General features: G+C 43.1%; 2 protein-coding genes and 1 long non-coding RNA gene across 4 annotated transcripts; 2 read left to right on the top strand and 1 right to left on the bottom strand.

Moving 5' to 3' along the window:
* The first annotated feature begins 44 nt into the window (after positions 1-44).
* LOC125963661 (beta-2-microglobulin) lies at positions 45-26044 on the top strand. Of its 2 annotated transcripts, none has more exons than XM_049706737.1 (4): positions 45-201; positions 3560-3835; positions 4414-4441; positions 25520-26044. In XM_049706737.1, the coding sequence occupies exons 1-3, from the start codon at positions 135-137 to the stop codon at positions 4425-4427; spliced, it is 357 nt and encodes a 118-aa protein (XP_049562694.1). In that variant the 5' UTR covers positions 45-134; the 3' UTR covers positions 4428-4441; positions 25520-26044. The 2 variants fall into 2 exon arrangements, with proteins under 2 accessions (XP_049562694.1, XP_049562695.1); XM_049706738.1 differs by lacking the exon at positions 25520-26044 and adding an exon at positions 5805-6024.
* Positions 8807-19663, bottom strand: LOC117197207 (uncharacterized). The gene is made up of 2 exons (XR_004477744.2): positions 19171-19663; positions 8807-12379 (listed from the first exon to the last, which is right to left on the bottom strand). It is a non-coding gene; the product is annotated as an uncharacterized LOC117197207 (long non-coding RNA).
* Positions 19761-26044, top strand: B2M (beta-2-microglobulin). The gene is made up of 4 exons (XM_004281255.4): positions 19761-19914; positions 23274-23549; positions 24128-24155; positions 25520-26044. Exons 1-3 carry the CDS (start codon positions 19848-19850, stop codon positions 24139-24141), a joined length of 357 nt encoding a protein of 118 aa, XP_004281303.2. The 5' UTR covers positions 19761-19847; the 3' UTR covers positions 24142-24155; positions 25520-26044.
* Positions 26045-27481: the final 1437 nt, after the last annotated feature.

The raw sequence follows: 27481 nt of genomic DNA, 5'->3' as shown, positions 1-27481 counted from the left end.
AACCTGCCAGGGCCTCGCCTGCTAGGAGACCGGTGACGGCCCGGCGGGCACGGTTCTGATTGGCGGCCTGGGCCTGGCTATAAGTGCGGGCGCGGGACCGGGTCCTCACTGACGCCGGAGCTGCTCCTGTAGCGATGGCTCCCTTCATGACTTTGGTCCTGCTCGGGCTTCTCTCGCTGTCTGGCCTGGACGCCGTCCAGCGTGAGTGTCCCCTCCTCCCTTTCCCTCTTCCACTAGCCCGTCCCTGTCCCGCTAGCAGCCACTGGGCACTAACTCCGTACCCCCCGGTCCCGCTCCCAAGGTTCGGTGGAGTAGCACGAGGCTTTCTCTCGGGCTGTGGAGGCGGTGGGGGTGTGTGGAGTGGGGAGGGGGGCTGCGAGCCCAGGACGCCGGCTTCTCCGGGATGGGGGGAGGGGACCTCTGGCTGCTCGCACCGGGTGGGTCGGGACAGAGCGACCGAGGTGTGGGAGGGGTTCTCTTCCGCTGGTTCGCTGGGCCTTTGGCTTCTCCCGCGCAGCGGGAGCGGAGGGCGGGCTGCCGGGTCCCAAAGGGCTGGGTTGGGGGCTGCGAATGGGTGGAGACCACGCGTGGGCTTTGGGGGAAGTCGCCGCCAGGGTGTATCAGTCCGCTGGGAGCCCGAGGGCCTCGAGCTTCCTCCAGGCGCCCGCCAGGTTCAGCTGCCTCTCTGCACGTTCCCCAAATCCGCGACGACCAAACCACGGCGAGGAAGTTGCACGCGACTCTTGTGGAATGTCCTGAGGTGTTTACATAGCGCTTCACGTCGTTCATTCTCTTGTTCCCGCTACCTGTCGCTCTTAATAATAATCATAGAGCTACCCGTTGGCGGCTTACTGACCTGCGCTATGTGCTGTATGTCATTTAATTGTGAAATGCGTCTACGATGTAAACAGGATGCCTTTATCATCAGCTTGTCATAGATGAGGAAAGGGAAGCTAGAAGAGCTGAAGTAACTTAATTACGCAGGGGATTTATGGCAGACAGTAGAGCCTGACCAGAGCATTTGGGGGGTCGTGAGCCCTTTGCCTGTAATCCGTGCGTTTTTCACAGCCTTCTGGGGAGAGATTCTCGGGAGCAGGCTGGGCGGACATGGGCCCCTGTTGCCTTTCTTCACAGAGGGCTCCTCCTTTGGCTCCTTGCCTGGTTCTTTCCAAGGTGAACTGAGTATGTACTTTCAGTTTTGAGTAAGCGAAGGTTTATCATTCAGAAAGGTTGTAAAACTAGGGATAAGAGCAATCAACATGCTTACCCAAGCTGTCTGTCAGGGACACCATGGATACTGACTCAGTACCTTCTAAATACCCTGCAATATACCGGACCCTCAGATTTTTCTCTCTCACAAAAGGCTCTGTGAAGCGGGTTTTTTTGTGTGTGTGTGTGTGTGTGTGTGTTTGTTTGTTGTTGTTCATGAGAAAAAGGAAGTTAGTTTAAAATTTATTTAGAAAAGAAGCATAATGTGTGTATTATCACTATTATTGATATTTGTGGTTGCATACAGCTGTAGAAAAATAGCAAGCCGACATTAAAAACTATCTGAATTTGAAAATTTCCTAAGTAATACATGCCTGCAAGATATACAAGGCCATTTCTGGAACGTATACAAGAAACATGTAATTGTGATTCCCTCTGGGGGATCTATTTTCTGCTCTTTCCCCTATGTGGGTTTTATTTTACTCTGGGTGTAGATAATTTTTCAATTAAACTACAGAAACTCAAATAACTCTCCCCGAAAACCTTAGCCAGTAAGTGGTTGAGGGCAGATTCAAACCCAGGCCTGTCTGATACACCTCCTCTTCTTAGAAGCCACTATTGTGATATTCTTCCAAAAAAAAAAAAAAAAGAAAACCCACAAACTGCCTAGCTCGCTCAAAGAGAGAATTCCAGGTGGGATGAACCTGTGCTCTCACTACTGTAGCACCTACATGTTCTAATTATTAGAAGCTCAAATGCAAAGAGGTTTCTGAATTATCTTCACTTTGAACTATGAAAAAATATCAGGGCTTCATGGTATGTCCAGTCTAGCTCTTGGTGGGCCTAGGGACCTTTTCTTTGATGATGGGACATTTCTAAACAGATACATCTGGTCAGAGTGGCCTGGTACTCCACCTTCTCTCTACCACTGGACATGGAGGATGAGCTGAACTTTATAATCTTGTACCCTGAGTGTATTTGTATTTAAGTGGTTATATACATATATTTATATCAGTCTGTATATTCAGTAGCAGCAACACTTCACTTTGGAAGAAAAATACAGAAATAGAGTTTATAATATTTTCTTTACACATCCCCTTGGAGGGTCTAGACATGCATCCCATTTTGGAAGCCACTGTTCTGTAGCATTATGCAATATTCCCAACCTGGCAGATTATGGCAATCACTTGAGCATGCTAATTAAAAATACATATTCCACTGTCACATGCATTATTCCAGCTGGTCCTAATGGAGAGTATGTTCTCTCCCATTTGCCATAGTCCTCACCCTTCCCTATTGTTCTTACCCAGCCCAACAACTTCATTTAAGGTATTTGCCAGCTCCTGTAGGTGTTTCAGTTTTGTTTCTTTGTTTTCTAGCTCATGAAATCAGATACAGATTCAGATAGAGATTTGTCATATAAACTCTGGACGCGATGAGGAGGTTGTGTTTTGTAGAAATATACTTTGGGTTGACTCTGTTAGGAACCTGAGCAAGGAGGTAACAATAATTACACCTGCCACTTACAGAGCAATTGCTGTGTGCCAGGCACTGTACTAGGCACATATTGAGAAGTCTGATCGGTGTGGATCTAGGCACGAGGCAAAAAAAAAAAGGAGTAAACATGGGGGGAAAAAACTGACTGGGTTGAAACAGCGTACAATAACGGGAATTTTTTTTTTTTTTTTTTTTTTTGCGGTATGTGGGCCTCTCACTGTTGTGGCCTCTCCCGTTGCGGAGCACAGGCTCCGGACGCGCAGGCTCAGTGGCCATGGCTCACGGGCCTAGCGGCTCCGCGGCATGTGGGATCTTCCCAGACCGGGGCACGAACCCGTGTCCCCTGCTTCGGCAGGTGGACTCTCAACCACTGCGCCGCCAGGAAAGCCCAATAACGGGAATTTTTGATGTGGCTAATATGGAGGGAGTGTGAAGTGAGAAATGAAGCTTGATAAGTAGATTACGGCCAAATCATGTAGACTTTTGAGTGATAAGGAATTCTGTGGGTGCTGAGGAGCCAATGAAAAGTTCTTGAGATTCTCCACAGAAAGATTATTAAAGATACAGCACAATCTTCACTGACACTGAAGAAGATGTTAAGAGAAATCTGCTAGAAAAAGCCTGAAAGGCACGTGTAGGGGAATTATGTGGGAAAGATACTAAGTCATGGTTTATCCCAGAAAATGGAGGCTGCCTTTTGGAAAAATGGAAGCTCATTTGGCATGAGGGGAAATGGAATTGGGAGAAATGGAGGATCAAATATAAACACTTGGGGCCTGATCTAGCTTTAGACCAAGGTAGCCCCAAGTGAAATACTCTGCAATTTCATCTGTCTTCCCCTGCTGCTCCTCAGGTCCTCCGAAGGTTCAGGTTTACTCACGACACCCCGCAGAGAATGGAAAACCAAATTACCTGAACTGCTATGTGTCTGGGTTCCATCCACCCCAGATTGAGATTGATTTGCTAAAGAATGGGAAGAAGATGGAGGTGGAGCAATCAGACCTGTCTTTCAGCAAGGACTGGTCTTTCTACCTTCTGGTCCACGCTGAGTTCACTCCCAACGCAGTGGATCAGTACAGCTGCCGCGTGAAACATGTTACTCTCAGAGAGCCCCAGATAGTTAAGTGGGGTAAGTTTTCAAGTTCCTTCCTTAGCTGCTGACAGTTGTATCTGAACATAGCCACAGCATAAAGCTGCCTTGATATAAGAACATCTGCATACTGGGATTATCAGGGAATGTTATTAAAGCTCTGATTAGTGGCACCTTCTGAGAGATCTCTGCACAGCGTGGTCACGGAGACAGTGGTTTCCCTGGAGTGAGAGCAGGGAGCAGTAGCAGCACTTCCACAAGTGCACAGGCACTCCCAATGATTCTTCCCTACTGGCTTCCTTGGGCCTTCCTGATAGCCTCAGGGATACTCAGGACCAAGGAGAGTCTCAGGAAGGCACCGGTCTTGTCTGTAAGTCCTGCTATGGTAGTGCCCTCCAATCCTAGACTCCTTCAGTTCTCTGGCTGGCTTGGGATCTAAGGCTAGTAGGCAAGGTGGGGACCTGCTGGGTTTTTCTTAACGAGGCATTCATGGTGAGGGACAGTGGGCTCTTCTGCCAGCTTTATTTATAACAGTTTTAGACATTTGTCAGTACATAGTATTTCAAAAGTGAAACTTAACTGTTTCTCTTTTTCTTTCTCCATTTTCTTTTCTGTAGATCGAGACCACTAACCAGCATCATGGAGGTAAGTTTCTAATCTTAAGAAAATCTTTCTTTTATAAAGTAATTTATTTATTTTTGGCTGCGTTGGGTGTTTGTTGCTGCGTGCGGGCTTTCTCTAGTTGCAGCGAGTGGGGGCTACTGTTTGTTGTGGTGGGCTGGCTTCTTATTGTGGTGGCTTCTCTTGTTGCGGAGCACGGGGCTAGGCGTGCCAGCTTCAGTAGTTGTGGCATGTAGGCTCAGTAGTTGTGGCTTGCGGGCTCTAGAGCACAGGCTCAGTAGTTGTGGTGCGCAGGTTTAGTTGCTGTGCGGCATGTGGGATCTTCCCGGATCAGGGCTTAAACCTGTGTCCCCTGCATTGGCAGGCGGATTCTTAACCACTGCGCCACCAGGGAAGCCCCAGAAAATCTTTTTTTAATGTTACTATCCTGGGGACTGTTATAGACAGCTCTCATATGATAACCCGCACTGTCTGGAGGACATTCATCAGGGTAGCAATTTAGCAGGCAGAGAAGAACCCCACGGGGTCACATTCCCTTCTCCTGTGGGGTGGCATGAGGAAGGCATGTGACCCTGAGTGTGTCTCTGCCAGCATCACTGACCCTCTAAAGGGAGGACAGAAGAGCTACAGGTGTGCTGTGACAGGACAGAGGCTGCGGTTACCCACAGCACCTTCAAGGGTTTGCTCTTTCTTCTGCCATTTCTGCCTTGGGCATCTCTGTGCCTTCAAAAGTGAACCGTCCCTTCCTTTGCATGGCAGTTGCTTTGTTATTCAGCCAGAAGGGAAGAGTGACATGGTTCTGCAGATGCACCGTTCCTAAGTGTGTGGGCACTGTGGTTGCCTCTAGAAGCTCCCAGTCCAATAGAGGAAAGAAATGGAAACAGATTGTTGTAACCTAATGTAAAGCTACTATAACAGACGTATCTTGCAAGTATCTGTAGCTGCATGAAACAGGGAGCAATTGGACTTCTCTTCATCTTCAGTTGGAGGCCAGAGGCAGATAATCCAGCTTTTCTGGGAAATTTTACTCCACAGGGTATCTTGGCACTGAAAACCTATTCAAATTTCCTGTTACACTGTAGGACAGGGAAGGTAATTTTCGAGAGCATGAGAGAGTTTGGGTGACCTGCCCAGAGTCACACAGATACTAAATGGTAGAGCCAGGATCTGAACTATAGTACCAGCATTCATTCTTCTAAGGTTGTGGGGGAACCAGTGGGATAAACTAATAGGATATGCTCTTTTAATGGATCTGGAAAATCACCTGCACCTACTACTTTTACCAACAGTGATTTATACAGCACAAGTTAGATAAGTTTGGTGGTGCTATCTGTAATCCAAATAAAATAAATGTATTTGCTAATACTCCTTTTTTTCTTTTTTTCAGGTTTGAAGATGCTTCATTTGGATTGGACTAATTCCAAATTCTGTTGTCTTGCTTTTTATTTTTCTTTTTTTAAAAATTTAGTTTATTGAAGTATAGTTGATTTATAATGTTGTGTTAACTTCTGTTGTATAGCAAAGTGATTCCGTTATTCTTGTCTTGCTTTTTAATGCTTATATGTTTTTATGCTTTATGCATTAAATCAGAAGTTGTATTGATGTTACCGCAAATATCATCTTCCTTATAATTCTACCTAGGGCGCTACGTCTCCACATTTGACCTGTCTTGGCAGGTAGCTGTAGTGGGGGCTCTGGCAGCCTAGAGGTGGGAAAGACAGAATTTCAGGTTTAACATCAACATCTCGGTCAAATCTGAACTCTTCAGTCTCTTCTGCATACAAAACTGGATAATAAGATAGTATGCATGTTTAGCGTAAACCTCCAATTTGTAATTTTTCTTAGAATTTTGGAAAAATTTTGAAAGATAATTTTCAGAATTATGGAAACTTATTACAGTGGATAAAACATTTTGCCATATAAAATTCATATTTACCTCTTACATCTGTTAGAGAGAGACTTGGTTGTGCCTATTTTGTTTGTTTCACTAACTAAAACAATGGTAATTAACACTGTGTTCAGCTTCTCAAAGGAACAACAGCTGACTTCTCAATGTCAGTGGGATCCAGAACATAGCAGAAAGTAATCATGAATGTAGTAAAACAACTGCCTACATACAATTCCATACACAACAAAAATATCTTTTAAAAAATTACAGCAAAGTAAACGTCATTAGATAAAAAGTCAGATTTCAGTACCCTTTAGGTCCTCACTAAAGGAGATTCTAAATGATGCACTTCAGGCAGAGAGAAGGCCTAAAATGTGAGAAGAAAGGAAGAGGAAAAGAAATGTATCAGTTCTATGTAAAAAGAAATCAAAAAATAAGCACATAAACTGAATATTTAATATCTAACTAGTAGCGGGCACAGGAGCTTATGGAGTGCTAGTAATGTTTTATTTCTTGACCTGGATGGTGGTTACAAGAGATTTTGCTTTGTAATTTTTTGTTAAATGTACATATATTCTGCACATTTTAAAGGAATGTTATATTTCACATTAAAAATCATAAAATTAATGTGGTTTATTACAGTAACAGATTAAAGGAGATGATTTATATGCTTATTTCAAAGCTTCAGAATAAGTGTTCAAGTAAATTTCAACACTCAGTGAGTTTATGATAAAAAACTCATAGCTGGAGGAAAAATAGGCTAATTTACTTAGACTTCTAAGGGTTTTCTTAACACACATAAACAGACACATGCACACATTAATAGAGAGATATCGGTATTTTACAGGTAAAATCAGAGATAAGATAAGGAGGCCCAGTGCTACTTCTGAGTGATATTATACTAGAGGTCCCAGCAGCAAATTAAGACAAGGAAAAAAAGTAAAATGAATAAGGATTTGAAGAGAAGAAACAAAATTATATTATTTTGATGTTATATATAGATTAACTATATAGAAATGTCAATAAGGTATAAAAGATGAATTATTAGGATTAATAAGAGAATTTAACTGAATAAGAGAATTTAAATTTGCTGGACAGAAAAATCAACATAAAAGTTAAATGCATTTATACTGGTAACAAAATGTAAATTAAAAATATTTAATTTATAGTAGCAATATACATAGTACTTAAGTATAAATATATATGCTATATATGTTCAAATAATAGTATTTAAATTTAAATACACACATATTTAAATGTATACAGTTTTTAAATATAAATGCATACACCAATGTAAAGCTAACAAAAGATGTTAATGGAAGCTCTTAATGGAAAAATTGTAGGAATTGTTTTATTGGAGGAAATTAATGAAGACAAAAAAATGGGGAGAGAGTATGTTTATGGATAGGAAGATTAAATATCCTAAAGATATCACTTCTTCCTAACTTGATATATAGATTTAATGTAATTATTAACAAAATTTTAATAGTTTTTCATGGAACTTGACAAACTGATCCTAAAATATGGAAGAGAGTTAATGGAGGAAGAAAGACAAAGACACACCTGAAGAATAATAAAGTGAGAGATTTATAATTAAAACAGGATGGAATTGGCCCAGGGATGGACAAAGACCAATGGAATAGAAAAGAGCCCAGAAACAAACTCATGCATCTGTGGAAACTTGACATACAAGACATTCCAGATCAATGGTAAAAGGAAGGACTTCTGAAAAAAAAACAAACACGGTGCTGAGACAAATGGTTATCAATATGTGGGGGGAAAATAGGTCCCTACCTCACACTATGCACAAATGTAAGTTCCAACGGAAAAGGATTTAGATGCAAGATTCAAAAATTTTAAACATAGGAAAAAAATATAAAACCATTTTTATGACCTCAACATAGAAGTCACAAATTACATGCATATAGCAAAAGACTGATTGATCTCCTTAAAATTTAGAACTACATTAAGAGACCCCACGAAAAAAGTAAAACGTCAAGCCACAGATTGAATATATTCACCATACCTATAACAAAGATTGGTATCTAGAATATATCAAACACTAAAAACCACTAAGAAAAAGGCAACACCCCAAGAGAAAAATAGGCAAAAGACTTGAACGGTCATTTTACAAAAAACTCCACACCATATATATATGGTGTTTAACATTAATGCAAATTAAAACCCATCATTCCAAAAGATAGGCAAAAGTTTTAAAAATCTGGATATGCTAAGTGTTGGCAAAGACATACCCCAATGAGAACTTATTACATTGCTGTTGAGAGCATAAACTGATAAAACAACTTTGGAAAACTAGAGTATTATGTAGTAAAATTAAAGATGCACATACCCTATGACTCAGCAATTCTACTACTAACATAGAGGAACTCTTGCACACGGGCTGCAACAGATGTATAAAATGTGTATGCATATGGCTGATTTGCTTTGTTGTACAACAGAAAGTAACACAGTATTGTGAAGTAATTATACTCCAATAAAGATCTATTAAAAAAAAGAAACTTTATTCCAACACTGTTTCTAACAGCAAACAATGGAAACAATCTAAAGTTGGATAAAGATACATTCAGACAATGGAAAGCTATGCAGGCGTGAAACTGAACAAATTGTTGTTATAAAAATTAACATGGATGAATCACAAAAAATGTTGAGTGAAGAAAAACCCAGCAAGTCCCTCCAAAATATATACAGTGATTCCATTTTATACAAAACTCAACAGTAGCCAAAACTAAATAGCATTATTTGGGTATATATTTATATGGAGTAAGTCAGATAAAGAAAAACAGGGAATGGTAGAAAATTTCAGAATGGTAGTTAACTCTGAAGCTGGCAAGGTAAGGGAATAGAATGGGGATGGGCACACACATTCAACAGAAGGGGCACACATTTAAAGATATTGGAGATACCTGAGTTCTTGCCTGGATGGTGGGAACAAGAGTATGTGTTTAGTTATTATTGTTGTTATCAATTAAATCATACATGTTCACTCATTTGTATGTAGGGGGAGACTAAGGCTAGAACAGTGCTGTAATACCACAAAATAATAATTTAACTCACACATGCCTGCACATTGTATAAGTGCAGAGGCTCTGCAGTCACACTGCTTGGGTTCAAATCCTGGCACTACCACTTACTGCCCAAGTACATCTGAATTAGAATTCCTAATCTCTCTGTGTTCCCTCATCTGTAAAATGGAAATAATAACAGTACTTACCTATAAAATTGATAAGATTAACTAGATAACACCTGATTGTTAACATTAATATTTAAGAAAAAACAACTATAAGGAAATAATCCTAAAAGTAAACAAGATCACTTTGAGTAATAGATTTATAAGTGACAAATTTCCTTTTTTCCTCTATTACTCAATGTTCTACAATGATATTCTGTAGTATATAAAGGTAAGTTGTTCAACAAATGGTGCTGGAAAAATGGAATATCCACATGCAAAAGAATGACGTTGGGTCTGTTAGTCATACCATACACAAAAAACAATCAAAATACATCAAAGACCTAGATGTGAGAGCTAAAACTATAAAACTCTTGTAAAAAAAATCTTCATGATCTCAGATTAGGCAATGGTTTCTTAGACGTGACACCAAAAGCGCAAGTGACCTGAAAAAGGTAAAAACTGACTTTTAAAAAATTTTGAGTTTCACAGGACACCAACGAGAAGGGGAAAAGACACCCCATAGGAGAAAATATTTACAAATCATATACCTCAGAAAGGTCTAGAATATATAAAGAACTCTTAGAACTCAACAATAAAAACAAATAACTCAATTACAAAGTAAACAGAGGATTTAAGTAGACATTTCTACAAAGTTATATATAAATGGCCAATAAGCACTTGAAAACATGTTCAACACATGAGTCATTAGGAAAATGCAAGTCAGGGCTTCCCTGATGGCCCACTGGTTAAGAATCCGCCTGCCAACGCAGGGGCCACAGGTTCGATCCCTGGTTCAGGAAGATTCCCACATGCCATGGAGCGACGAAGCCCGTGCGCCACAACTACTGAAGCCCACGCGCTCTAGAGCCCACGAGACACAACTACTGAGCCCATGCGCCGCAATACTGAAGCCCTCCTGCCTAGAGCCCATGCTCCGCAACAAAAGAAGCCACCGCTATGAGAAGCCTGCGCATTGCCACGCTGCAACTAGATAAAAGCCTGCGAGCAGCAACGAGACCCAACACAGCCAAGAAATAAATAAAATTTAAACAAAAAACCAAAATACATCCTCTTTAAAAAAAAAGAAAAAAGAAAAAAAGAAGAGGGCTTCCCTGGTGGCGCCAGTGGTTGAGAGTCCGCCTGCCGATGCAGGGGACACGGGTTTGTGCCCCGGTCCGGGAAGATCCCACGTGCCACGGAGCGGCTGGGGCCGTGAGCCATGGCCGCTGAGGCTGCGTGTCCGGAGCCTGTGCTCCGCAACGGGAGAGGCCACAACAGTGACAGGCCCGCGTACCGCAAAAAAAAAAAAAAAAAAAAAAATTCCCAGCCCCTCCCCTGCTCCCCTGTTAAAGGGCCAGCATCCCCAACCACTGCATCCTGGTAGAAACGACAGAACACTAATTCATGAGAAAGAAAACTCTACAAAGGGCAAGAGAATTAAAGTGCATTTTTAACCATCCATGGTTGTGAGTGCAGTTTGTTGGGATCAGTATTGGGGAGCAGATATTTAAAAAGAGGATCCCTGTTTTCCACACCCTTAATACGAACTGTGAAGTTATGGTCTCTCAATCCTTAAGCTCTCCTCCATTAAATTGGATAGGAAATCCCTGGGTGGATCTTGAGGCAATTACTGAGCAGCCAAGTTCTCAGTGCTTGAGGGCAGGGTGCTTGTGGACCCCTAAGGTCCACCTGGTGATGCTTGCCCTTCACTGGGTCCCGTGAGCTTGAGTTGGCTACCCACTCATGGGTACTACACTCAGAATGTAGAAGCCAGATGTTCAAGTTAAAAACACTTTTGCATGAGTTACACACATAATCCCATATCTTCTTGGCTGCTGTAAATGGAAAACTGGTTCAGAAGTTCAGGAGTAAAAAGAAAAAGAAACAACAACAAAAACAAGCACTTCGGGACTGCTGGTGGCAAAACCTGAGACCCATCTGCGCCTCATCTTGCCCCTCAGCGACTCTGGGTTCTGTGCCCACATCCTGTGTTCAGCAGAAACACACAGGCTTTACAGAACTTCTGAATAAAACTAAAAGTGAGGCTAATTCTCTACGTTAAAAATGCAAGTTAGAGCTCTTTTTTCATGGTTATAAGACTATTAATAATCTCTACTGTGACAGTTTATTGCATTTCAGCCCCCTTTATAAAATGTTAAATAGACTGGAGTAAGTTCTGCTTTTCTGCTTACTTTCAAATAGATGGATTAGCACAAAACCTGAATGGCTGACACCACTACCATGACCATTAAATAGTACATGGACCAGAGGGCAGTTTCATAGTGTGCAGGAGGAGTTATAATAGAAAAAACTGGAAACATCCCCAATACAGGATTGGATAAAAATATGGAATATTCATATAATGAAATGCAATGAAAGTATGAAAAAACTATGTACATCTTTTATTATAGAAAAAGATATATTGTCCATGACACATCATTAAATTAAAAAGCTGTTGCAAAGAAATATGGGCAGAATGATTACATCTTTCCAAACATATATATCCATGCTTATATCTGTATATGAATAGACAAAGTCTGGGAACAAACATCAATTCATTAGCAGTGGATATTTTTAGATGGAGGGTTAACAGGTGATTTAAATTTTTATCTTTATTTTTACCTACATTGTGTGAACTTTTCACAACGGATATTAATTTTATAATTGGAAAAATATTAAGCTTAGTGGAAAAGTTTTTTAAAATATCAAACAAAAAATGCTCAGAAGAAAACCACAAGGAAAAAACAAAAACAAAACCCCAGCTCAACTGGCACCAGCATCATGGTCTAAAGGTTAAGTCCACATTCTTTTTCTTGGCTCCAAAGTCGTTCACAGGCTCTTTGACCCCTCCACGTGGAACAGGTTGCTTTCTTGGAATCATAATCTATTAAAGGTATATAAACCAGAGTCCATGAATTCTTTGAAGAAAGAGTTTTCCCCAGACCAGCCCAGTGCCCAGCACCTAGCAAGGTGATAGTAAAAGTTTGTAGAACCTGAATGATTGCTGTGAACACTGAGGCCTGATGGATAGGTTGGGGCCAGGCTAAGAAGAAAGAAGCCAAAGCTTTGGGGCACCTTTGTCCTGGGGACTAGAGGGCTCCTCTTCTTACTCTCCTTCACTGCTCAGCACTGGCAACAGCAGGTACAGCAGGAGTGGTTTGGCCCACTGGGTGCGTGGTGTCAGAGAAATAGTCCAGAAATGTCAGGGCCAGCTGGGCCCACATCACTGGGGCTGACCCAGCTCAGTCGGGACAGTGGTAGGAGGGGGAGGACCAAGGCTCCTGACCAAGCCAGGCTACAGCAAAACTCCTCCCCCCTCAGCTGCTGAGCTGATGATAGCCCTCCCTCACACGAGAGTACCCAAAATGCGCTGTGTGGCCAGATCTGGTTAACCGACAGGTAAAGACAACATTGAAAAGGCAAATAGTTACACTGAGCTAGGCTCCTGGCAACCAAGGCCCAAAACTGTAGGATTCTGCAGCAGTACGAAGGGGGTTTGTTTCTTTTTTTCTTGCTGCTGTTATAAATTACCACAAACCTGATGGCTTCAAACAACACACTTTATCATCCTACAGTTCTGTAAGTCAGAAGTCCAACACAAGTCTCCCGGGCTTAAAATTAAGGCAGGGCTGCTTTCCATTCTGCAGACTATGGGAGATTCCATGTCCTTACCTTTCCCACCTTCTAGAAGTTGCCTACATTCCTTGACTCACGCTCCATCCTTCATCTGCAAAATCAGCATGCTGCATCTCCCTGATCCTACTTCTGTAGTCACATCTCCTTCTGACCACAGTCAGGAAAGTTCTCTGATTTTTTTTTTTTTTTACCACTCAGCGAGGCATGCAGGATCCTAGTTCCCCAACCATGGATCAAACTGGTGCCCCCTGAGGTGGAAGCTCAGAGTCCTAACCACTGGACCTCCAGGGAAGTCCCAAAGTTCTCTGCTGTTAAGTCCTATGTGGTTACACTGGGCGGACCCCAATCATTTCTGATAATCTCCCCATCTCAAGGTCCCTAACCTTAATCACACCTGCAAAGCCCTTTATGCCATGTAAGGTAACATATTCACAGGTTCCAGGAATTAGGCTATGAACATCCTCTTTTGGGGGGAGGGGGGGAGGGGGAGAGGCATTAGTCTCCCTACCACAAGGTATGGTAAGGAGAAAAGTATAATATTGTTAATGATAAGTAGGCAGCTCTGTACATAACGACATGGATAGTATTGATGATATATTATGAAATGGAAATAAGCAAGTTCAGTAAGTATTTATAGAATGATCCAAATTTTGTGGAATCTCCCTTGTCCCCAATAAATGCTGAATGAATTCTCTCTGAGCCGCTCCCCACCGTTCATAGCCTGGCTTCTTCGGGGAGATGGTGGACCTACCTCACCTACGCAACTCTCAAGGCACTGGTTTCTTCACAGTCCTCTTTTAGGAGAAGAGTTTAGAAAGGTCCAAGACACCAGAGAGTAGAGAGGAAAGGATCTGATGCAGCTTCAGCATAGCAGGGGACAGCCAGAAAGGACCACACACTGCAATTGGCCAGAGGCAAGTGTCAGCCAAGCAATGTGGAAAGTGAGACAGTGAGGTGTACAGGAATTTGCCAAAAGGGAAAAAGGGCATTTGAAGGAGAGTCTTCGTTTTTAATAGTGCTGAATAGAATCCAAGGCAGGATAGAAAATCCAAGTAGGAATTCTGCAGTTTTAAGTAGTTTCTGAGATGCAGACGCAAGGACCTATGAGAGGAAAACACCCATGAAAGGAGGCTGTGCCAGGAACTTAGTCACTGGGCACCCAGGGACGGTGCCCGGTCTTTGGCTCCTGGGATTGTCCTGTTGTCCCCACAGTGTCAGCGGGTCTTGGCTTCAGCATTTCCCTAACGCTCTCTCCATCCAAGCTGAGGACCGATGCTACCTCTAACTCCCTTTATGCTTTTAGTGAGCTCTGAGTTCTTAACACATAACAATAGCAGTCTCTGTAGTTATAATTTTAAAATTCCTCACCTTCCAAACTCTATACAATATATATCCATGAAGGGATAGGCACCAAAGCTTAACAATGTTTCCTGAGGAGAGGACAGTGAGATGGGAAGAGACACAGGAAGGCAACTTTCACTTTCACTCAGTAGACCTGTTTGTAGTTTTGCAACAGACATACATTCATGTATCAGAATTGTAATTAAAAATAAAAAGTGCTTGAAACACTGCGGTTACTACTGTTTATAGTTCTGTACTGCTTGATTTATTTTATACCAAGTCTGTGTGGTTTTCCCAATAAAATCACCCTGACAATTGGAAGAGCGTGGTGGTTACACACAAGCCCGTGAGGCAGAGATTCCTCACCAACGAGATACTTCACCTGTCTCAACTTTAGGCTTCCCACATACTCTCCCTCAATTAGTGAGAATAGTACTTGCCTTCCCGGGATCTTGTGAGGTTTTTGCCCTCCTTTGTATGGCGTCTGACTTCGAAACTATCAGGAAACAAAACGGCTCCCCTCTGTGTCCCATTTCCTTTGGGTCTGTTGCCTGTTATGTAAGAGCACAAATGTAAGAATTCAGTCGGCATGAACACCTTAGGTGGCTGCTAATAAATTAATTATTGGGCTGATTTGAACTCTAGATTGGAATCTCCTGGTTGGCAGTCTGGAATCTTCTGATTTATCCTTACAGTATTTCCATTTGCCACAAAGCCTGCACTCAATTGACATTGGCTGTATTCAATGGAATTTAACACAGAAGACTGAGGATTGCCAGCCCCAAAACAGATCTAACCAGGACTGACTTTTTTGTTAATTCTATTTTTCTAATTGAAGTATAGTTGATTTACAACACTGTGCCAATCTCTGCTGCACAGCAAAGTGACTCAGTTATACACATAAAGACATGCTTTCAGGATGGACTTCTGAGCAGGCAACCACCTTCAGACTCATTAAATTAAACCATTTAATGATAATTCTCTTGGGTTGGAGGGTCACTGTGGTTTTAATTTTCCTCTTTATAGTTTTTCGTATTTTTAGTTTTTAAAAAATTTTATTTATTTATTATTTTGGTCACGCTGCGCAGCTTGTGGGATCTTAGTTCCTCAACCAGGGATCAAACCCCTGGGCCCCTGCAGTGGAAGCTTGGAGTCCTAACCACTGGACCATCAGGGAATTCCCTATAGTTTTTTGTTTGTTCCAATTTTCTACCACATGCATATATTATTTTTGTGGGCAGACAAAAACAAATGTGAGTTAAATAAAAACTACCATACATTGTGTTACTTGTTCCTGCTTCTCTGCACCTTCTCATATGCTTTTAATCGTTGCCCTGATCCAAGCCACCCAATGAACCGTTTCGCACGAACCTCTTCTCAGAAGTGGTTGTCTAGTGGACATTATGAGGCCTTTCGAATCACATGGACCAGCATTTGAAACATAGCTCAGAGCTAACGTGGACGAGCATCTTAATTCTCTGAAACTGTGTCTTTACCTGTAAAAGAAAGTAAGCCCTACCTTCTGGATTGTTGTGGTTTGGGTCAGCAGCTTCACGAACTTTAATGTGTATACGAGTCACCTGGGATGTTGTTAAAGTGCAGGCTCAGGGCTTCCCTGGTGGCGCAGTGGTTGAGAGTCCGCCTGCCGATGCAGGAGACACGGGTTTGTGCCCCGGTCTGGGAATATCCCACATACCACGGAGCGGCTGGGCCCGTGAGCCATGGCCGCTGAGCCTGCGCGTCCGGGGCCTGTGCTCCGCAACGGGAGAGGCCACAACAATGAGAGGCCCGCGTATCGCAAAAAAAAAAAAAAAAAAAAAAAAAAAATGCAGGCTCTGATTTAGTAGGTCTAGGATGGGCCCGAGTGTCTCCATTTCTAAGAGCTCCAAGGTGCTGCTGATGTTGTGATGCATGTACCACACTTTGATTAGTGACATAACATTTGAAAGAGCCCAGGCACAAATGCCCTACGTGTGCTTTTTCCTCTCCTTCCAGGGGGCCTGGATTTTCTGGCTGTCTGATGAGTTCACCCCAGAAAAGTGCTGACTGAGATCCACTGAGGTGCAACCCAACTCATTTGAGCTTTAACCTATTCCTATTTTCTCCCTACTTCAATAGCCTTCTTTTTCTTTCTGTTCAAGGACTTCATTCTTCCTTGGCCTAACAAAGATACAGGTACCTGTGCTTTTAGGTTTTCTTGTGTTCTTTTTTGTTTTTGGCCGTGCCACGCAGCAGGTGGAACTTCCCTGCCCAGGGATTGAACCCATGCCCCCTGCACTGGAAGCGCGGAGTCTTATTAGGTTATTTTTTTTTAAAAGGAGCTTTACTGAGGTGTAATTGACATATGATAAATTACACTTAAAGTATACACTTTAATAAGTTCTACTACATGTATACACTTGAGAAACCATCATCATACTCAAGATAATGGATAAAGTGTCCTTAGGCTCCTGATGCTCCCTCCACCCTCTGGAAACCAACCATCTGTTACATAGATTAGTCTGCTTTTTCTAGAGTTTTAAATAAAAAGAATCATACAGCACGTACTCTTTTTTTGTCTTGCTTTTTTCCTTCAGCCTCATTATTTCATCCATTATTCTGTGTACCAATAGTTCATGCCTTGTCTATTCAATGATTTTTTAAAATTTATTAATTTATTTTTGGCTGTGTTGGGTCTTCGTTTCTGTGCGAGGGCTTTCTCTAGTTGCGGCGAGCAGGGGCCACTCTTCATCGCAGTGCATGGGCCTCTCACTGTCACGGTCTCTCTTGTTGCGGAGCACAGGCTCCAGACACGCAGGCTCAGTAGTTGTGGCTCATGGACCTAGTTGCCCCGCGGCATGTGGGATCTTCCCAGGCCAGGGCTCGAACCTGTGTCGCCTGCACTGGCAGGCAGATCCTCAACCACTGCGCCACCAGGGAAACCTCCATGCCTTATTTATTGCTGATAGTATTCCATCGTATGGATAGCTGTCACAGTTTGTTCATCCATTCGCCGGTTGATGGAAGTTTGGATTGTTTCCAATTTCTGGCTGTTACCAATAAAGCTGCTTTGAACAGTTTTGTACAAGTCCTCATCATGAAAATACACTTTCATTTTCTCTTGGGTAAATACCTAGAGTGGAGTGGTTGGGTCATATGGCCAGCATATGTTTAACTTTTTTAAAAACTGAAACTGTTTTTCAAAGTAGTTGTACCATTTTCCATTCCCAAAAAGAGTGTATGAAGTCCCAGTTCTTCCACATTCAGAAAATATTTACTATTATGAATAACATTTATTGTACAAAAGTTTTTTAGAAAAGTCATTAGGCCAAAAAAAAAAAAAAAATTCTGCCATTCATCCCACTAATGGGAGATAACACTGTTAAAAGGCCATGTTTGTACATTTCCAGAAGTTTGCCCTCCTAGGCAAACAGTGGTCTCCTTTTTAAAAAAAAAAAAACAAAAAAAACCTGAAAAAATATAATTTTTTCTGTCTTCACTGTTTTTTTTGTAAGTGTTTTAAAAACTGGTTTTCCAAGTGAATAGATCGGATTCTATCTTTTAAGAATTTTAAGTACTCCAGTATTTGTCTGTGATGTGGTAAACAAGGAATATAGAGGTGACCACCAGCCCTGTCTCTTCCTATGCTCCCAAGGCACTAGAAAACAATTCAACACTAACATTCCAGGCGTTAAGACCCTTAAATGAGTTAACAACAAACAAACAAACAAAGGGAGGGGCAGGAGTGTCTTTACTCATAACTTTATGCCTAACCATTATTCTTTCATTTCGAGAGAGTTATAAAGAGCTGGTAGAAAAAATAGGAAACTAGCATCAATAATCATAGTACACTTCTTAATCATTACTGAACACTCCCTCTGTGCTCCCTGGGGCTCTCTCTGTGCCATTATCTCCTTTCATTAGGTCTGCAGAGAGTATCCTTTTTCTAGTTTAGACACAAACACCACAGTAGGGATAGTTGAAACCTCTAAAAACATGTAAAAGAAATCCAGATGACATTGGTTGAGCTCTTTGGGGAAGCACCACCCAACTCCCTTCAAGTGCAAACCAGGGTGATTTCCAAGATCTCTGCCCCTCCCCCTCCCCATGGTTCACTTCCTCTTCTGAGTGTTCCACTCAGAAAAGATCCCTGTTCTCAGCTACCAGGTGATGTCAGCATCTTTTTATGGTATCTCTGGAGTGGAGGTTTCCTTAAGGAGTCTAACACTGACACGCTCTTAGAGTCAGTCGGCTTAACTTCTTTGGCTGGGCCCACAGCAGATGCAACCCAAATTCTCACTAAAATTGCCCAGTTCTCTATCTTCCAAGTGTCTGAAGCACGAATGACAAATGAATCAGGCCCATCTGAAACCTAACACTTAGCCTTTGTTTTCGTATCCGTAAAAATGTAACGGGGTAATTCCTACATCCTAATGTTTACTCACGTATTCCCTCGCATGTTCGTTCGTTCTTTCATTCGTAGGTTCATCCATCCATCCTTCCAACCATCTATCCATCCTTCCATCCATCCATCCATTCACTCATTCAGTCAGTTTACCAACTATTTACTCCATGCCAAGCACCATTCTAGTGTGGTAATTTGCAGGGAATGATGTTCCTCAAGGGATCGGTAAAGTCTAACGCTCTAAGCAGTTACTGCTTTTACCTTTTACTATCAGGGGTCATTTCCCCACAAATCAACAAAACAAAGAAAATTACCTAAACTACAGAGGCAAGATACAGGCCAGACTTTCTCCACACAGGGTTTTCCCTGAAGGGACTCAGGAAGCAAGAAGGTCCTCCTTCACTCTGGACGGTTCTCTGAGCTGTCCTCATGAGGCCTCGAGGTTTCTGGACGACTTTTCTTGCCCAAAGAATCCCGAAGCCCTACAGCGTATTTCCGGGCTGTGATTGTGAACCCAAGTTCTGATTCTGCCCAGTACCATTCAATCTCTGTCCTTACTCTCATTAATTTTTCTGGGCTTCAGTTTTCCTGATCGAAAACCAGGTTCTAGGCTCCTAACTCGCTGGGGCATGCTTGGGGAGCAAGTGCCTTAGCGTTTCTGATGCTGTTCCGAAAAGCGAAGGTTCCTCCGGACTGAAGCTCTCGGGTGGGCGGCCCGCGCCCCAAGCTTGGGCGCGCACCCCTGATAAGAGGACGCCGATGTACAGACAGCGAATCCACCCGGTTCAACCCTGCCTTCCTAAGCATCACGAGACTTATCAGAAAATGAAACTGAAGACCGGGAAGTACCTCTTTCTAACCTGCCAGGGCCTCGCCTGCTAGGAGACCGGTGACGGCCCGGCGGGCACGGTTCTGATTGGCGGCCTGGGCCTGGCTATAAGTGCGGGCGCGGGACCGGGTCCTCACTGACGCCGGAGCTGCTCCTGTAGCGATGGCCCCCTTCATGACTTTGGTCCTGCTCGGGCTTCTCTCGCTGTCTGGCCTGGACGCCGTCCAGCGTGAGTGTCCCCTCCTCCCTTTCCCTCTTCCACTAGCCCGTCCCTGTCCCGCTAGCAGCCACTGGGCACTAACTCCGTACCCCCCGGTCCCGCTCCCAAGGTTCGGTGGAGTAGCACGAGGCTTTCTCTCGGGCTGTGGAGGCGGTGGGGGTGTGTGGAGTGGGGAGGGGGGCTGCGAGCCCAGGACGCCGGCTTCTCCGGGATGGGGGGAGGGGACCTCTGGCTGCTCGCACCGGGTGGGTCGGGACAGAGCGACCGAGGTGTGGGAGGGGTTCTCTTCCGCTGGTTCGCTGGGCCTTTGGCTTCTCCCGCGCAGCGGGAGCGGAGGGCGGGCTGCCGGGTCCCAAAGGGCTGGGTTGGGGGCTGCGAATGGGTGGAGACCACGCGTGGGCTTTGGGGGAAGTCGCCGCCAGGGTGTATCAGTCCGCTGGGAGCCCGAGGGCCTCGAGCTTCCTCCAGGCGCCCGCCAGGTTCAGCTGCCTCTCTGCACGTTCCCCAAATGCGCGACGACCAAACCACGGCGAGGAAGTTGCACGCGACTCTTGTGGAATGTCCTGAGGTGTTTATATAGCGCTTCACGTCGTTCATTCTCTTGTTCCCGCTACCTGTCGCTCTTAATAATAATCATAGAGCTACCCGTTGCCGGCTTACTGACCTGCGCTATGTGCTGTATGTCATTTAATTGTGAAATGCGTCTACGATGTAAACAGGATGCCTTTATCATCAGCTTGTCATAGATGAGGAAAGGGAAGCTAGAAGAGCTGAAGTAACTTAATTACGCAGGGGATTTATGGCAGACAGTAGAGCCTGACCAGAGCATTTGGGGGGTCGTGAGCCCTTTGCCTGTAATCCGTGCGTTTTTCACAGCCTTCTGGGGAGAGATTCTCGGGAGCAGGCTGGGCGGACATGGGCCCCTGTTGCCTTTCTTCACAGAGGGCTCCTCCTTTGGCTCCTTGCCTGGTTCTTTCCAAGATGAACTGAGTATGTACTTTCAGTTTTGAGTAAGCGAAGGTTTATCATTCAGAAAGGTTGTAAAACTAGGGATAAGAGCAATCAACATGCTTACCCAAGCTGTCTGTCAGGGACACCATGGATACTGACTCAGTACCTTCTAAATACCCTGCAATATACCGGACCCTCAGATTTTTCTCTCTCACAAAAGGCTCTGTGAAGCGGGTTTTTTTTTGTGTGTGTGTGTGTGTGTGTGTTTGTTTGTTGTTGCTCATGAGAAAAAGGAAGTTAGTTTAAAATTTATTTAGAAAAGAAGCATAATGTGTGTATTATCACTATTATTGATATTTGTGGTTGCATACAGCTGTAGAAAAATAGCAAGCCGACATTAAAAACTATCTGAATTTGAAAATTTCCTAAGTAATACATGCCTGCAAGATATACAAGGCCATTTCTGGAACGTATACAAGAAACATGTAATTGTGATTCCCTCTGGGGGATCTATTTTCTGCTCTTTCCCCTATGTGGGTTTTATTTTACTCTGGGTGTAGATAATTTTTCAATTAAACTACAGAAACTCAAATAACTCTCCCCGAAAACCTTAGCCAGTAAGTGGTTGAGGGCAGATTCAAACCCAGGCCTGTCTGATACACCTCCTCTTCTTAGAAGCCACTATTGTGATATTCTTCCAAAAAAAAAAAAAAAAGAAAACCCACAAACTGCCTAGCTCGCTCAAAGAGAGAATTCCAGGTGGGATGAACCTGTGCTCTCACTACTGTAGCACCTACATGTTCTAATTATTAGAAGCTCAAATGCAAAGAGGTTTCTGAATTATCTTCACTTTGAACTATGAAAAAATATCAGGGCTTCATGGTATGTCCAGTCTAGCTCTTGGTGGGCCTAGGGACCTTTTCTTTGATGATGGGACATTTCTAAACAGATACATCTGGTCAGAGTGGCCTGGTACTCCACCTTCTCTCTACCACTGGACATGGAGGATGAGCTGAACTTTATAATCTTGTACCCTGAGTGTATTTGTATTTAAGTGGTTATATACATATATTTATATCAGTCTGTATATTCAGTAGCAGCAACACTTCACTTTGGAAGAAAAATGCAGAAATAGAGTTTATAATATTTTCTTTACACATCCCCTTGGAGGGTCTAGACATGCATCCCATTTTGGAAGCCACTGTTCTGTAGCATTATGCAATATTCCCAACCTGGCAGATTATGGCAATCACTTGAGCATGCTAATTAAAAATACATATTCCACTGTCACATGCATTATTCCAGCTGGTCCTAATGGAGAGTATGTTCTCTCCCATTTGCCATAGTCCTCACCCTTCCCTATTGTTCTTACCCAGCCCAACAACTTCATTTAAGGTATTTGCCAGCTCCTGTAGGTGTTTCAGTTTTGTTTCTTTGTTTTCTAGCTCATGAAATCAGATACAGATTCAGATAGAGATTTGTCATATAAACTCTGGACGCGATGAGGAGGTTGTGTTTTGTAGAAATATACTTTGGGTTGACTCTGTTAGGAACCTGAGCAAGGAGGTAACAATAATTACACCTGCCACTTACAGAGCAATTGCTGTGTGCCAGGCACTGTACTAGGCACATATTGAGAAGTCTGATCGGTGTGGATCTAGGCACGAGGCAAAAAAAAAAAGGAGTAAACATAGGGGGAAAAAATTGGGTTGAAACAGCGTACAATAACGGGAATTTTTTTTTTTTTTTTTTTTTTTTTTTTGCGGTATGTGGGCCTCTCACTGTTGTGGCTTCTCCCGTTGCGGAGCACAGGCTCCGGACGCGCAGGCTCAGTGGCCATGGCTCACGGGCCTAGCGGCTCCGCGGCATGTGGGATCTTCCCAGACCGGGGCACGAACCCGTGTCCCCTGCTTCGGCAGGTGGACTCTCAACCACTGCGCCGCCAGGAAAGCCCAATAACGGGAATTTTTGATGTGGCTAATATGGAGGGAGTGTGAAGTGAGAAATGAAGCTTGATAAGTAGATTACGGCCAAATCATGTAGACTTTTGAGTGATAAGGAATTCTGTGGGTGCTGAGGAGCCAATGAAAAGTTCTTGAGATTCTCCACAGAAAGATTATTAAAGATACAGCACAATCTTCACTGACACTGAAGAAGATGTTAAGAGAAATCTGCTAGAAAAAGCCTGAAAGGCACGTGTAGGGGAATTATGTGGGAAAGATACTAAGTCATGGTTTATCCCAGAAAATGGAGGCTGCCTTTTGGAAAAATGGAAGCTCATTTGGCATGAGGGGAAATGGAATTGGGAGAAATGGAGGATCAAATATAAACACTTGGGGCCTGATCTAGCTTTAGACCAAGGTAGCCCCAAGTGAAATACTCTGCAATTTCATCTGTCTTCCCCTGCTGCTCCTCAGGTCCTCCGAAGGTTCAGGTTTACTCACGACACCCCGCAGAGAATGGAAAACCAAATTACCTGAACTGCTATGTGTCTGGGTTCCATCCACCCCAGATTGAGATTGATTTGCTGAAGAATGGGGAGAAGATGGAAGTGGAGCAATCAGACCTGTCTTTCAGCAAGGACTGGTCTTTCTACCTTCTGGTCCACGCTGAGTTCACTCCCAACGCAGTGGATCAGTACAGCTGCCGCGTGAAACATGTTACTCTCAGAGAGCCCCAGATAGTTAAGTGGGGTAAGTTTTCAAGTTCCTTCCTTAGCTGCTGACAGTTGTATCTGAACATAGCCACAGCATAAAGCTGCCTTGATATAAGAACATCTGCATACTGGGATTATCAGGGAATGTTATTAAAGCTCTGATTAGTGGCACCTTCTGAGAGATCTCTGCACAGCGTGGTCACGGAGACAGTGGTTTCCCTGGAGTGAGAGCAGGGACCAGTAGCAGCACTTCCACAAGTGCACAGGCACTCCCAATGATTCTTCCCTACTGGCTTCCTTGGGCCTTCCTGATAGCCTCAGGGATACTCAGGACCAAGGAGAGTCTCAGGAAGGCACCGGTCTTGTCTGTAAGTCCTGCTGTGGTAGTGCCCTCCAATCCTAGACTCCTTCAGTTCTCTGGCTGGCTTGGGATCTAAGGCTAGTAGGCAAGGTGGGGACCTGCTGGGTTTTTCTTAACGAGGCACTCATGGTGAGGGACAGTGGGCTCTTCTGCCAGCTTTATTTATAACAGTTTTAGACATTTGTTAGTACATAGTATTTCAAAAGTGAAACTTAACTGTTTCTCTTTTTCTTTCTCCATTTTCTTTTCTGTAGATCGAGACCAGTAACCAGCATCATGGAGGTAAGTTTCTAATCTTAAGAAAATCTTTCTTTTATAAAGTAATTTATTTATTTTTGGCTGCGTTGGGTGTTTGTTGCTGCATGCGGGCTTTCTCTAGTTGCAGCGAGTGGGGGCTACTGTTTGTTGTGGTGGGCTGGCTTCTTATTGTGGTGGCTTCTCTTGTTGCAGAGCACGGGGCTAGGCGTGCCAGCTTCAGTAGTTGTGGCATGTAGGCTCAGTAGTTGTGGCTTGCGGGCTCTAGAGCACAGGCTCAGTAGTTGTGGTGCACAGGTTTAGTTGCTGTGCGGCATGTGGGATCTTCCCGGATCAGGGCTTAAACCTGTGTCCCCTGCATTGGCAGGCGGATTCTTAACCACTGCGCCACCAGGGAAGCCCCAGAAAATCTTTTTTTAATGTCACTATCCTGGGGACTGTTATAGACAGCTCTCATATGATAACCCTCACTGTCTGGAGGACATTCATCAGGGTAGCAATTTAGCAGGCAGAGAAGAACCCCACGGGGTCACATTCCCTTCTCCTGTGGGGTGGCATGAGGAAGGCATGTGACCCTGGGTGTGTCTCTGCCAGCATCACTGACCCTCTAAAGGGAGGACAGAAGAGCTACAGGTGTGCTGTGACAGGACAGAGGCTGTGGTTACCCACAGCACCTTCAAGGGTTTGCTCTTTCTTCTGCCATTTCTGCCTTGGGCATCTCTGTGCCTTCAAAAGTGAACCGTCCCTTCCTTTGCATGGCAGTTGCTTTGTTATTCAGCCATAAGGGAAGAGTGACATGATTCTGCAGATGCACCGTTCCTAAGTGTGTGGGCACTGTGGTGGCCTCTAGAAGCTCCCAGTCCAATAGAGGAAAGAAATGGAAACAGATTGTTGTAACCTAATGTAAAGCTACTATAACAGACGTATCTTGCAAGTATCTGTAGCTGCATGAAACAGGGAGCAATTAGACTTCTCTGCATCTTCAGTTGGAGGCCAGAGGCAGATAATCCAGCTTTTCTGGGAAATTTTACTCCACAGGGTATCTTGGCACTGAAAACCTATTCAAATTTCCTGTTACACTGTAGGACAGGGAAGGTAATTTTCGAGAGCATGAGAGAGTTTGGGTGACCTGCCCAGAGTCACACAGATACTAAATGGTAGAGCCAGGATCTGAACTATAGTACCAGCATTCATTCTTCTAAGGTTGTGGGGGAACCAGTGGGATAAACTAGTAGGATATGCTCTTTTAATGAGTCTGGAAAATTGCCTGCAGCTATTACTTTTACCAACAGTGATTTATATAGCACAGGTTAGGTGAATTTTGGTAGTGCTATCTGTAATCCAAATAAAATAAATGTATTTGCTAATAACCCTTTTTTTCTTTTTTTCAGGTTTGAGGATGCCTCATTTGGATTGGATTAATTCCAAATTCTGTTTTCTTGCTTTTTAATACTGATATGCTTTTATGCTTTATGGACATACATCAGAAGTTATATTGATGTTACGACAAATATCATCTTCTTTATAATTTTTCTTTGTGCACTATGTCTCCATGTTTGACCTGTCTTGGCATGTAGTTGTAGTTGGGGTGCTGGCAGCTTAGAGGTGGGGAGAAAAGAACTCTCATGTTCAGCATCAACATCTTGGTCAAATTTAAAGTCTTTATTGTCTTTTGCACACAAAACTAGGTAGTAAGATAACTATGCATATTTAGAGTAAACCTCCAATTTGTAATGTTTCTTACAAGTTTGGAAAATTTTTGGAAAGATAATTGTCAGAATTATTGGAAATTTGTTATAGCGGATGACATTTTGTCATATGAAATCATATTTACTTAACATCTGTTAGTATGAGACATGGTTGTGCCTGTTTTTATGTTATTTCGTTTCACTAATTAAAATGCTGGTAAAACTTGATGTGTTTAGTACTTATGTATCACTCCTCTTCTAACCCCTTTGTTCAAACAGGGAAATGATCTTCAAATATCACTTGGAAAAGAGTGTGAACTCCTGATGTATAGGGTTTGGCTCACAGTGGAAGGGGCATCAGTGATCTGCATTTTACAAATGAGGAACAGCATCTGCAAGAAGTTAAATGACTTAGGGTGACACAGCTATCTGCTGGAAGACCTGGCTTCTGTCTTTTCACCAGAATTCTGTTCCCTGGGCTAAGAAATGAGGACTGTGCGGACTTTAAGAGGGAGCAAAAGTATCTGGAGGATTTCTTATTTTAGCAAGCAATATACCTAAATGAAAAATACTAGATTAAAAAATTTCAAGGCATAATTTATACTTGATGACCAGCTTTGTGCATTTAAAAAAATCTGACCATGAATTTGAGTGAGTTAGTGCTAGGTACTGATGAGATGAATAAGACATAACACTGCTCTCAAATTGCCTTAGTGGAGGGGTAGACATGCACTTGAACAATTAAAATATATCCTGATAAAGAGTATAGCATAGTTATGCTCAAACAACTAGGTGATAGGAAAATGTGTTCAGGGAACAAAAATCCTTAGGTACATTGTACGGTAGCTCTGTTTTTATTTCTTAAGGAACTTCCATACTGTTTTCCATAGTGGCTGTACCAATTTACATTCCCACCAACAGTGCACCAACTGTGCTCCCTTTTCTCCAATATTTATCTATATTTCTGCCTAACTAACTTCCAATATGCAAAAACAAAAACTTTAGGTAAGTGTTAAGGAAGGCATTTGCTTGTGCTGAGACTTACTGGGTAGTGGTTCTTCCAATTGGTAAATGGGGCCTGAGGTAAGGAGGTAAAATTATAAGATGTATGGAGCTATGACAGGTGTGGATAATTCCAACCAGTGGAGCAAGGGTACCTGGGTGAAGACTTGTAGGAACTCAGCTGAGCAGATTGAGGGGTGCCTTATTTAGACTGATAACTCTCCACCCTCGATGCACATTAGAATCACCTGTGGAACTTAATAAAAAATACCAGCTCTAAAAAATAAAGTCTATTAAAAAAAAACAAAAATGCCAGCTTTCCAGGCACCAATCCAGAGCAACTAAATCACATGGAGCCCAGATATCAGTATTATTCTTAGTTTTTTTTTCTTTTAATTAAGACCTTATGTTTTTAGAGCAGTTTTAGGTTCACAGCTGAATTGAGGGGAAGGTGCAGGTATTTCACATCTACCCCCTGCTCCCACACATGCATAGCCTCCCCCATTATCAACATCCCCCACCAGAGTGGTATATTTGTTACAACTGATGAACCTACACTGACACATCATAATCAACAAGGTCCATAATTTAAGGTTGCTCTTGGTGTTTTGTTCTGTAGGTATATACTATGTATAATGACATGTATCCATCATTATACTGCCC

The sequence above is a fragment of the Orcinus orca genome, chromosome 2 (assembly GCF_937001465.1).
Source record: "Orcinus orca chromosome 2, mOrcOrc1.1, whole genome shotgun sequence".
NCBI lineage: Eukaryota > Metazoa > Chordata > Mammalia > Artiodactyla > Delphinidae > Orcinus > Orcinus orca.
This window is presented reverse-complemented; position numbering and strand designations above follow the sequence as displayed.

What these genes read in the sequence shown, in the direction of transcription:
- B2M (XM_004281255.4), top strand. Translation starts at nt 19,848, where the DNA reads ATGGCCCCCTTCATGACTTTGGTCCTGCTCGGGCTTCTCTCGCTGTCT. An exon ending in TGGCCTGGACGCCGTCCAGC is followed by an intron (nt 19,915 to 23,273) that starts GTGAGTGTCCCC and finishes GCTGCTCCTCAG; the next exon opens with GTCCTCCGAAGGTTCAGGTT.
- LOC125963661 (XM_049706737.1), top strand. Translation starts at nt 135, where the DNA reads ATGGCTCCCTTCATGACTTTGGTCCTGCTCGGGCTTCTCTCGCTGTCT. An exon ending in TGGCCTGGACGCCGTCCAGC is followed by an intron (nt 202 to 3,559) that starts GTGAGTGTCCCC and finishes GCTGCTCCTCAG; the next exon opens with GTCCTCCGAAGGTTCAGGTT.